Raw genomic sequence first — 12,762 nt, forward strand, 5'->3', positions numbered from 1 at the left:
TGGAGCAACAGAAAGTCCATTCTATAGGGAATGCTGAATAACTTCTCGCTCCAGCACCACAGCAAAGTACCTTAGCAGATGGGGTCCCTGTGTGGGGGTTTGGAAAGGAATTCATCTACAAGGTCTGTTCAAAAATTTCTGGAACTTTATCCACAAAAATTTTCTACACTTAGCTTTTAGTTATTGTCCATGGTCTCCCTTGAAATACTCTCCTCCACAATTAACCCTTTAACTGTCTCTGGATGTGTTAACGCGGACGCCTTTGTACCAGTCCCTGTGAGCTCTGAACGTATTTACGTGTGCCACCAATCCTTCTACCTGGTACTCTGAACATGTCTATGTGTAGACACATTTAGAGTACCAGGTAGAAGGACTGGTGGCATGTGTAAACACGTTCAGAGCACACAGGAACATGTACAAAGGCAAGCGTGTTAACACGTCCAGAGCAGTTAAAGAGTTAATACACTGCTCCCAATGCTGTTTCCACTTCTGGAAGCAGTCTTGATATGCCTGGATTGTGCGAAGCACAATCTGTGAATTTTCTCTTATCTCGTCTATGGTTGCAAATCTTCATCTTTTCAATGGGGTTTTCAACTTTGTAAACAAAAAGAAGACCACAGAACCCAGGTCTGGAGAGTAAACAGAGAGGATGAGGCAGCAAGTGAATTCCTTTTTTTGGGTAGTAGTCACATACTAACAGGGATGAATGTGCAGGCACGTTATTATGATGCACTAACCATGAATTGCCTCACCCCATTTCAGGCCGCTTCCTTCTCACATTCTCTTGCAGGCATCATAACACATCATGATAGTACCATTGATTAACAGTTTGTCCCTGTGGCATGAATTCATGATGAACTAATCCTTCAAAGTCAATGAAAACTATTACCATGGCTTTGACATTTGATCTGACCTGATGAGTTTTTTTTGGCATTGGAGAACCTTCCTGACCCATTGTGGAAATTGAACCTTGGTCTCAACATCGTAACAATAGAACCACATTTCATCACCAGTTACAATTCTCTTAAGCAACATCTAGTTCTCATTTGCATGATCCAAAAGCTCTTCACAGATTGTGAGGCGGAGACCTTTCTGGTATTCACTCATGAGAAGTGGGACGAACTTGGTGACAACATGATGCATTCCAAGATGGTGTGTCGATCCAACTGAAATGTTACATTCTTATGCAATCTCTTGGGCAGTCAGTCTTCAATTGGTGTGCACTTTTTCATTGATGTTGCTGACATGAGTGTTGTTGGTAGAAGACAAAGGGTGTCCTGAACAAGGGTCATGTTTAACTTCCATTCAGCCATTTTTAAAAAATGTGAATCATTCATAACACTGAGTATGGCTTAAGCACTCTTCACCATAGGCCTTCTGCATCATTTGGTGTGTGTCTGGAAAGGTTTTCTTGAGTTCCACGCAAAATTTAATGCAGACTTGTTGCTCCTCTAGCCCTGCCATGTTGAAATTTACAAAATTTGTAACACAACATTCTGCTCAATACAGCACTGAACAATAACTAACAGACATATAACAATGAAACTTCTGGCAGTTACACATTAAACACATATGTGTGCATGGATGTCAACCACATTTCAGTCCAACACACCATTGTCATGAAATTATGAATATTCCAGAATTTTAAACACACCTCATATGGGATACTGTATTCTTTTCTTCTTCGATCCTAACATACTTGCCTCTCTATTTCTACTTCTCCTTTAGGAGCACCAAATCTCTCTTTGCTCTGTCTGTATGCAAAGTCCCTATTGCAGAGTCTCTTCTTTTTTACAATCTATATAGTAGCACCTACAACCCACAACAGTAGGACTGCACTGGCAGGTATTTCATGTATGACAACGACAATAGACTAACAGGATTTTTTGCAGAGTTAAGTAAATGACCCATGTTAGTCATGCAACATGTTGTAGGACAGAAGAGTCCAGGTAGGAGATGGAAGGTAAGAAAAACTGATGGTGTGCACCAGTGCATGATGGGTATGGCAACTGGGTGAGGGTAAGGAGGACTGGGGCAGGGAGGGATAGTATGGTGGGGCTGCTGGACAGTGAAGTGCTGTAGGTGCAGGTTAGAAGGAGGGCCAGGCAGAGGTGGGGAGGGGGGGAGTAGTAGTGGAAAATGAGAGAAGACTGGGTGTGATGGTGTAATGACAGCTGTTTAGTGCTGGAATGGGAACAGGGAAGGGGCTGGATGGGTGAGGACAGCAACTAACAAAGGTTGAGTCCAGGAGGGTTACAGGAATGTAGGATGTATCGCAGGGAAAGTTCCCACCTGTGCAATTCAGAAAAGCTGGTGTTGGTGGGAAGGGCCTATATGGCACAGACCATAAAGCAGTCATCAAAAAGAAGGATGTCACATTTGGCAGCATGTTCAGCAAGAGTGTGGTCTACTTTGTTCCCTAGACACAGTTTGTCAGTGGCCATTCATGCAGACAGACAGCTTGTTGGTTGACATGCCCACATAGAGGGCAGCACAGTGGTTGCAGCTTAGCTTGTAGATCACATGATTAATTTCACAGGTAGCTCTGTCTTTGATGGCATAGATGATGTTTGGGTCCGGACTGGAGTAGGTGGTGGTGGGAGGATGTATGGGACAGATCTTGCATCTAGGTCTATTACAGTGGTACGAGCAATGAGGTGAGGTGTTGGGAGCAAGGACTGTGTAGGGATGGATGAGTATATTGTGTAGGTTCAGTATATGGTGGAATACAACTGTGGCCAGCTTGGGTGGCCGATCCGTTCTAGGCGCTACAGTCTGGAACCGCACAACCCCTATGGTCGCAGGTTCGAATCCTGCCTCCTTAGGTTTAAGTAGTTCTAAGTTCTAGGGGACTGACAACCTCATAAGTTACGTCGTATAGTGCTCAGAGCCATTTGAACCATTTGAATACAACTGTGGGAGGAGTGGGAAGGCTAGTGGTCAGGATGTTTCTCATTTCAGGGCATGATGAGAGGCATTCGACATGCTGGCAGAGACTGTAATTCAATTACTCCAGTCCTGAGTGGTACTGAGTTACAAGAGGAATGCTCCTCTGTGGCTGGATGGTGGGCCTTTTTGAGGTAGTGGGAGTGGGAGACTGAAAAGATAAGGCATGGAAGGTTTTTTTTCTTTAAAAAAAAAAAAAAAAAAAACAAGGTTTCAAGGATAATTACGGTCTGTCAAGGCTTCAGTGAGACCTTCGGTATATTTTGAGAAGGACTGCTTGTCATACAGATGTGACGATCATGGGTGGCTAGGCTGTAAGGAAGGGAATTCTTGCTATGGAATGGGTGGCAGCTGTGGAAGTGGAGGTATTGCTGGTGGTCAGTTGGTTTGATATGGACAGAGGTACTGATGCAGCCATGTTTGAGGTTGAGGTCAACATCTAGGAAGATGGCTTCTTGGGTTGAGTTTTCTTCTCTCCCCTTTACTATCCATCCCCCTCTGCCCCATCCTTCTCCTTACCACCACCCAGTCACCATTCCCATCAAGACTGGTGCTGCTGCACACAGTGTGGTTTCAGTTGCTGAGACTACAGTCCTGTGTGTGTGTGTGTGTGTGTGTGTGTGTGTGTGTGTGTGTGTGTGTGTGTCGTCTACTGTTGATGAAGGCTTTAATGGCCGAAAGCTTTATTTGTGACAGTCTTATTGTTGTGCCTATCTGAAACTCAGCATCTCCGCTATGTGGTGAGTAGCAAATTTTATTGTTATAATATTGTTACATTCCATCCTGGATTTTCCATTGTTTAGTATTTCATCTGCCACTTCTCTTTCACTCTGAAAAATTCCTTAGGTTCCTTTCTGATGAAATGTCAACTTTGGCAAATGTTGCTGTAGTTATAATGCGATTGTTGCTTTGTTTACCATGCCATTGCTCTATTTTGCATCTACACCACTAGTACTGTAGGACTGTTATAAGTTACTTGTCAACTAAGCTGTTCAACTAATCTGTGTTGCCTAATGCTTTGCTCACCATTGGATATCTCTAGTCCTGCTCCTGTTGCCATTCACAGCCAATATTGTGGTTGCATGGTAGACAATATGTGGGGAAACAAATGGCATAAACACCTACATCTATACTCTACAAACCACCATGAGATTCATGGCAGAGTGTATCTCCCATTGTACCAGTTATTAGGGATTCTTCCTGTTCCGCTCACATAAGGAGCATGGGAAGAATGATGGTTTGAATGCCTCTGTGTGTGCAGTAATTTTTCTAACATTATCCATACAATCCTTACATTCCTAAAGTGTTTATTTAAAGTTGGTTCTTGAAACTTTGTCAATAGACCCTCTTGGGATAGTTTATGTCTACCTTCAAGAGTCTTCCAATTCAGTTCCTTCAGTATCTCTGTGACTCTCTCCCATAGATTATGTACACCTGTGAGCATTGATATTGCCCTTCCTGTACATATCCAATATCTCTTGTTAGTCCTATCTGGTATGGGACCCACACACTTGAGCAATATTCTAGAACCAGTCACACAAGTGATTTATAAGCAGTCTCTTTGTAGACTGATTGCACTTTCCCAGGATTCTACTAATAAACCAAAGTTTCCCACCTGCTTTACCCATGACTGAAACTATGTTTTCATTCCATCTCATATCTCTACAAAGCATTATACCAAGGTATTCATATGAGTTGACCAATTCCAACAGTGACTCATTGATATTATAGTCATAGGATACTACATTTTCTCATTTTGTGAAGTGAAAAATTTTACATTTCTGAACAATTAGAGTGAGGTGCCAATCTCTGCACCACTCTTGAATCTTATCAAGATCTGACTGAATATTTATGCAGCTTCTTTCAGATAGTACTTCATTATAGGTAACTGCATTATCTGCAAAATGACTGATTTTACTATTAATATTGCCTGACGTTCATTAATATACAATATTAACAGAATGGACCCCAATACTCTTCCCTGGATCACACCCTAAGTTACTTCTGAATCTGACAATGACTCTCCATCCAGGATAACATGCTGTGCCCTTCCTACGAAAAAGTCTTCAATCCAGTCATAAATTTCACTTATTGTACTTTTGACAATAAGTGTAGGTGTGGTACTGAGTCAAATGCTTTTTGGAAATCAAGAAATACTGCATCTACCTGGTTACCTTGATCCAAAGCTTTCAGTATGTCATGTGAGAAAAATGTGAGTTGGATTTCACATGATCGATGTTTCCAAAATCCATGCTGGTTGGCATTGAGGAGGTCATTCTGTCCAAGATACCTCATTGTGTTTGAGTTCAGAATATATTCTATGAATCTACAACAAACTTATGTCAAGGATATTGGACAGTAGTTTTGTGGATCACTTCTACTACCCTTCTTGTAGACAGGTGGTAGACAGGTGTGACCTGTGCCTTTTTCCAAGAACTGGGCTTAGTTTTTTGTTCAAGGAATCTACAATAGTTTACATTTAGAAGAGGGGCTAACTCACCCAAAAACTCTAACAGGAATTATACCACGGCCTGGAGCTTTGTTCAATTTTAGGGATTTCAGCAATTTCTCAACACTACTGATATTAATACTTATTTCATTCATCTTTTCAGTAGTATGAGGATTAAACTGGGGAAATTCTCATAAGATTTCCTTTGTAAAGGAACATTTGAAAATGGCATTAAGCATTTCAGCTTTTACTTTGTTGCCCTCAATTTCAGCTCCTGTCTCATATGCTAGCGCCTGGACACTAACTTTGGTGCCACTGACAGCCTTTAGATATGGCCAAAATTTGTTTGGGTTCTGTGAAAGATCACATCATTGGCCTTTTGTGACCTTGCACTGAAGGGATTCCTTGTACAGTGTCTGATGTGTGGAACACATTGAGGAAACTTAGTTTCAATACCTTGAACCTAGTCCATGGTGAAATGGATGACAGCTGGTTAGAAGATACACTTTTAAAGTAGAGTATCAATCAGCCCCTGCTTTGTATGGATAGCATTAAATAACTATAGCCAGGCAATTTGTCTAGTATATCAGTAAATTTTTTCACCTGACGCTGTGTGGAGATATGATTGAAAATTGAACACCTTTAGGTAACTGAATATCATTACTTTCATATAAATTAAATGATTTAAACAGCACATGCCACTGCCACTGTACTGCAGTACCTAAAGACATGAGTGGACCATCTGATCTCAATGTGCTAAAACTGTGAGTCACACATCAAAGGCACCACTGCACCAGTCCATCTTGAATATCAAAGTCCCTCCAGTAGCTCCTGAGAGTAGCCTTCAAATGCAGACAGTAAAATGCACTGGGGGAATGTAATTCATCATATTTCAGCCAATTTACACCAAATATTTATAAATTATGTATACAAATCTTCCTCATCAATCAACATATCTCTTAGTGAAAATGTTATCAAAATCCCTAAAGTAGTTCCTGAGATTAGCCTCCATATATTAGGCAGAAAAAGGTGGCAGGTGGCTTTAATTTATAACACATATAGGGGGAGAGTATAAGTGCTGATGCTGGTAATAATAATTCTGTGTGGCTCAGTGTCCTGGTGGAAGTATTTCAATTGACTATCACTTTGGTAACTCATGTCTCTCTAGTCTGTTAGCCAACTGAAAAAAGGTGACCTGAAGTATAATGTATAGTGGGAAAATCTGCACATAACTGACTGGTAACTGGTAGGTTAAAAAAATAAATATAAATAAAAATCCATTGCCGAACTAGGATTTGATCACACAACCTTTTGCTTATTGAACCCATACTTTACCACTAGACTATCAAGCATAACTACACATTCAGTGATGGGAAAAACAGACCTAAAGTTTGACATGGTATGTGAACCACATTTCACTTTTGGCAAATGTCCACATCACTGAGAGCTGAATGATAGGTTAAAAGATAGTGAAAAGTCCATTGCCTGACCATGATCTGATCCTGCAACCTGTTGGTTTTGACATACATGCTGGACTACCAGGCCACATTCAGAGGCTGCTCAAGCATTGCTGCTGTCTGAAGTTGTGGCACCTGTACTGCAAGAATGCAGTGTTATTGTTTTCACAGTAGTGGTGGTCTTTAATTTATCATAGCTCACCTAATTGCACGAAATATTTGAAATTATATACACAAACCTTCCTCATCAATCAGTCTAACTATCAGTCAAAACTGGATCAAAATCTCTACAGTAGTTTCTGAGATTAACCTCTACAAACAGACAGGAGTGAGAAGGGAGCTTCAATTTTCGAAGAGAGCGAGAGAGTGGGGGCAGGGGGCAGAGAGAGAGAGAGAGAGAGAGAGAGAGAGAGAGAGAGAACTAACCTGTCCATTCATACCATAACTTCCTGGAAAATAATACTGATTATGCAGAAAAATTAAACAAAATTATGTACTCTTTCAAAAGAAATAATGGCCCACTCACAGACCTTGGAATGTGTGTCTGTTTACCTTTATACTCACCTCAACATTAGGATATTCAGAAGATCTTGGTGCAGCATCGGCAAAGCAGCTCAGAGCTAACATTACCAGTATTAGTGGATAATATATCATGTATGAAATGAATGAAAATGCTGGTTCAAACTGCAAACAATGAACAAAAAGTTAACACTTGTAAACTTATACAAAAAGTGAATTCTAGTTTCATTATTCATAAACACACAGTATTTTGTCATTAATCTACAAGTGATATAGATAGTGACATATATATACTAAATCTGTAATAGGAATGAGCCACATATAGAATTTAAGATTACTGACAATTTTGATAAATACAAGCTTCTGAACATACTTTTCAGCACTCCAATAGCTAAACACATTTCAGCTTTGCAATAAGAACAGGATTTATGTATAGAAAAAATAGATAAGATATATTCATAAAATTTGTATCATCAACAGTCACGTATTACTTACAGGTTATACGAATACCATTATCAATATTTTACTTCATGTCAATTAGAAACTCAATAATTCCTTTAAGATTTCGGAATCTTTACCAATATTGCAAGAATAATTTAGTTACCTCCTGAATTTTATCCTCATTCATGGAAAAGTAATGCTTTCCATAAATTATTGTACTTTTTTACTGAGTGACTTAGTTGTCCTTCATAAAAAGTCTCTCCATAAGGCTAGTAACTACATTTTGTTACAAAAATAAATTCTAATGCTCCACAAAGTACACTGAAGGACAGCCTCTGTCTCTGGGATCTTCATCAACTCACTAACTTCTTCGCATTTTATCTGCAAATCATTACAGACACACTGGAATCTTAAATTAGAAAACCCCCTTTAGTTTGCCAAAAGCACTACAAGATCATTGTTACCCTTCTTTTATGTATATAAATTGCTCTGTTTAAATGTAATTAAATTTTATAACCAATCGTTTAACATTGCATTATATATGAGAAAATGAAAAAAGAATTATGGTAGCAGCAGGAATCAAACTGTACTGACAAATTGCCAGTAGGTGACTTTACCACTATGCTACTGATCTAAAACATTAATTGCTGCTCAGAAATCCTCCATACTTTACATGTAAATCTTTAGAGAATATTTCACCTTTTCCTACTACCCATTCAGGTGAAATATTCAAGGAATCTAAAAGTGGTGTCTACATACTTCTATATCCTATACATACACTCCTGGAAATGGAAAAAAGAACACATTGACACCAGTGTGTCAGACCCACCATACTTGCTCCGGACACTGCGAGAGGGCTGTACAAGCAATGATCACACGCACGGCACAGCGGACACACCAGGAACCGCGGTGTTGGCCGTCGAATGGCGCTAGCTGCGCAGCATTTGTGCACCGCCGCCGTCAGTGTCAGCCAGTTTGCCGTGGCATACGGAGCTCCATCGCAGTCTTTAACACTGGTAGCATGCCGCGACAGCGTGGACGTGAACCGTATGTGCAGTTGACGGACTTTGAGCGAGGGCGTATAGTGGGCATGCGGGAGGCCGGGTGGACGTACCGCCGAATTGCTCAACACGTGGGGCGTGAGGTCTCCACAGTACATCGATGTTGTCGCCAGTGGTCGGCGGAAGGTGCACGTGCCCGTCGACCTGGGACCGGACCGCAGCGACGCACGGATGCACGCCAAGACCGTAGGATCCTACGCAGTGCCGTAGGGGACCGCACCACCACTTCCCAGCAAATTAGGGACACTGTTGCTCCTGGGGTATTGGCAAGGACCATTCGCAACCGTCTCCATGAAGCTGGGCTACAGTCCCGCACACCGTTAGGCCGTCTTCTGCTCACACCCCAACATCGTGCAGCCCGCCTCCAGTGGTGTCGCGACAGGCGTGAATGGAGGGACGAATGGAGACGTGTCGTCTTCAGCGATGAGAGTCGCTTCTGCCTTGGTGCCAATGATGGTCGTATGCGTGTTTGGCGCCGTGCAGGTGAGCGCCACAATCAGGACTGCATACAACCGAGGCACACAGGGCCAACACCCGGCATCATGGTGTGGGGAGCGATCTCCTACACTGGCCGTACACCACTGGTGATCGTCGAGGGGACACTGAATAGTGCACGGTACATCCAAACCGTCATCGAACCCATCGTCATCACCGGAAAGGGAACTTGCTGTTCCAACAGGACAATGCACGTCCACATGTATCCCGTGCCACCCAACGTGCTCTAGAAGGTGTAAGTCAACTACCCTGGCCAGCAAGATCTGTCCCCCATTGAGCATGTTTGGGACTGGATGAAGCATCGTCTCACGCGGTCTGCACGTCCAGCACGAATGCTGGTCCAACTGAGGTGCCAGGTGGAAATGGCATGGCAAGCCGTTCCACAGGACTACATCCAGCATCTCTACGATCGTCTCCATGGGAGAATAGCAGCCTGCATTGCTGTGAAAGGTGGATATACACTGTACTAGTGCCGACATTGTGCATGCTCTGTTGCCTGTGTCTATGTGCCTGTGGTTCTGTCAGTGTGATCATGTGATGTATCTGACCCCAGGAATGTGTCAATAAAGTTTCCCCTTCCTGGGACAATGAATTCATGGTGTTCTTATTTCAATTTCCAGGAGTGTACATATTTGAGCAAAATTGGCAAGCCTAATTCCACACTGTCCTGTTATCAGATTTAGATTTGGAGTGAATCTTCATAACTCTTTTAGTCTTACTTTCTGCTTCAAAAACCTATTGGAAAATTGTCTCTTTAGCAGATCATCTACAGAAAACATTTTCGTACTAAAATGTCTCATAAAAATATTCTCATTTTTTTACCACTAACAGCCTTCTGACTTACAAGAGTAATAACCTTGACTAAACTGAATATATTAATTTTGTAATGTAAATAGATAGATAAAAAGTCCACTCGCCAAGTGGTGGCAGGGCAACACACACACAAAATGATTTAACTCTCACAAGCTTCTGGAGCCAGTGGCTTCTTCTTCTGGTGGAAGTGTTGAAGGAGAAGGCAAAGAGATGAAGGAAAAGGATCAGAGAGTTTTAGGGAAAGAGGTACAATTTAGAAAAGCCGTGCAGAATGCTGGGTCAGGGGAGACTTACCGGATGGGATGAGAAGGAAAGACTGATTGTTGGGGACTGCACTGGATGAGATTTGAAAACCTAACAGCTTAAAGGTGGAAGACAGGGTAACATTCAAGACACAGATTACTACTAAAACGTTGTGCACAAGTTAATAAGAGTGAAAAGCTAAGTGCATTGTATGTAACAGAGGTGGGAGGCAGATAGTGAAATATAGACAAATAGAGAAGGAGTGAGGAAAGGCATAGTAACTGTGAATAAATGCTGAGACAGAAGGAATTAATGTAAATTAAGAACCCAGGTGGCTGGTGAAAACCAAGGACATGTTGTAGTGCTAGTTCCCACCTGCACTGAGAAACTGGTGTCTGGGGAAGAATCCAGATGGCACATGTGGTGAAACATGCACTGAGGTCATGACTATCATGTTGCACAGCATGCTCTTCAACAGGATATTGTGTGATGCCAGTACACACCCTCTGCCTATGCCCATTCATTCTTACTGACAACTGGGTGGTATTCATGTTAATGTAAAAGGCTTAACAGTGTTTACATAACAGCTGGTATATGAATGTGTCATTTCACAGGTGTCTCTCCCTTTGATAGTGTATGATTTGCCAGTTACAGGGCTGGAATAACAGTAGTAGGAGGGTGCATAGGGCAAGTCTTGCATGAGGAATGGTCACAGGGATAGGAGCCATAGGGTAGGGAGATAGGTGCAGAAGGAGTCTAGGATGTGACAAGGATATTGCAGAGATTGGGAGTGTGACAAAAAGCTATTCTAGGTGTGGTGGGCAATATCTCTGACAGAATGGATCTCATTTACGGGCTTAATTTTAAGAAGTCATAGCCTTGTCAAAATAGCTGATCAATACAGTCAAGACCAGGATTATACTGGGTGACAAGTGGTGTGCTTCGAAGCTGTTTTTTGAAAGGATCAGCAGTACCAGAACTGGATGTGATGGCCTGGGAAATCTGCTTTTGGACTAGGCTGTTTGGACAATTATGTCCAGCAAAGACTGCATCTGAACAAATACATTTGCCTCAAATGCCAAGGCTGTATGTGAGGGGACGTTTGACATGGAGAGGTTGGAAACTATCAAAATGTAAGTATTGTTGTGTGTTAGTTGGTTTGATGTGGATGGAAGTGTGTAGGTGGCCTTTAGTGAGAATGAAATCAACATCAAAGAAAGCGGCATGGGTTTGGAATAGGACCATGTGAACTTTAATTGGGAGAAGGTATTCAGAGATCCAAGATATTTAAACAGACCAGCCTCACCATGAGTCCATACAGCGAAGTTGTCATCAATGTATCTAAACCTAACCAAGGGCTGAAGACTTATGGATCCCAGGGAAGTCCCCTCCAAGTGATTCATGAAAAGGTTGGCATAGGAAGGAGCCTTCCTGGTTCCCATGGCTATACCCCTGATCTGTTTGTATGTATGCCCCTCAAAGGTAAAGTAAGTTGTGGTAAGTATAATGTTGATTAGGCTCAGCAAGAACGATGTCATAGGTTTGGAATCAGGTGGGTGTTGACTGATGAGCAGACAGACCATGTACATGGGTGATGTTGGTACAGAGGGAGATGGCATCAATGGTAACAAGCAAGGTGTGGTGGTGGTTAGTGTTTAACGTTTTGTCGACAACGAGGTCATTAGAGACGGAGCGCAAGCTCGGGTTAGGAACCATCCCGGCATTTGCCTGAAATGATTTAGGGAAATCACGGAAAACCTAAATCAGGATGGCTGGAGACAGGATTGAACCGTCGTCCTCCCGAATACGAGTCCAGTGTGCTAACCACTGCGCCACCTCGCTCGGTAACAAGCAAGGTGTGTGGTGGGAGTGGAATGGGCACAGGTTTCAGAGAATTGAGGGAATGGTTGGTATGTTTTGGATAGGAGGCAAGTCTTTGTACTATGGGTTGCAGTTGTTGATCAACTAAGGCAAATGTACATTCAGTCGGTGCTTTGAAGCCAGCAACTATAGGACGACAAGGATGATTGGATTTGTGGATCTTAGGATGAAGGTGAAAGGTGGGGTGCATGGTTTGAGTGGGTTAAGAAATTCTATGGATTGAGGTGTAAGTCAATGTGAGAGCATGAGGTTTTTAGGAGGGACTGCAGGCCAGTTTAAGTCACAGAGTTGGGATCTTGGTGGCAGATGCTGTATGTAGTGGAGTCAGACAGCTGGCCCAGACTTTCACTAACTTCCTAAAATCATTCCCTGAAATGAGATCCATCTGTCTGAGATTTTGCTCATCACACCTAGAATAGCTTTTCATCACCCTCCCTGTCTCTGCAATATTGTTGTC

The 12,762-nt window shown here is 42.2% G+C and overlaps 1 protein-coding gene across 3 annotated transcripts in view; it reads right to left on the minus strand.

The window, feature by feature from the left end:
- Window positions 1-12,762, minus strand: part of LOC126194751 (multidrug resistance-associated protein 1-like) — a 368,141-nt gene that overhangs the window by 257,190 nt on the left and 98,189 nt on the right. For all 3 annotated transcript variants that reach the window (XM_049933026.1, XM_049933028.1, XM_049933027.1), the window contains exon 6: window positions 7,417-7,536. In XM_049933026.1, the coding sequence (XP_049788983.1) occupies window positions 7,417-7,536 (120 nt within the window). The remainder of the gene's footprint in view (window positions 1-7,416; window positions 7,537-12,762) is intronic.

The sequence above is a fragment of the Schistocerca nitens genome, chromosome 7 (genome assembly GCF_023898315.1).
Source record: "Schistocerca nitens isolate TAMUIC-IGC-003100 chromosome 7, iqSchNite1.1, whole genome shotgun sequence".
In the NCBI taxonomy this organism is placed as follows: Eukaryota; Metazoa; Arthropoda; class Insecta; order Orthoptera; family Acrididae; genus Schistocerca; species Schistocerca nitens.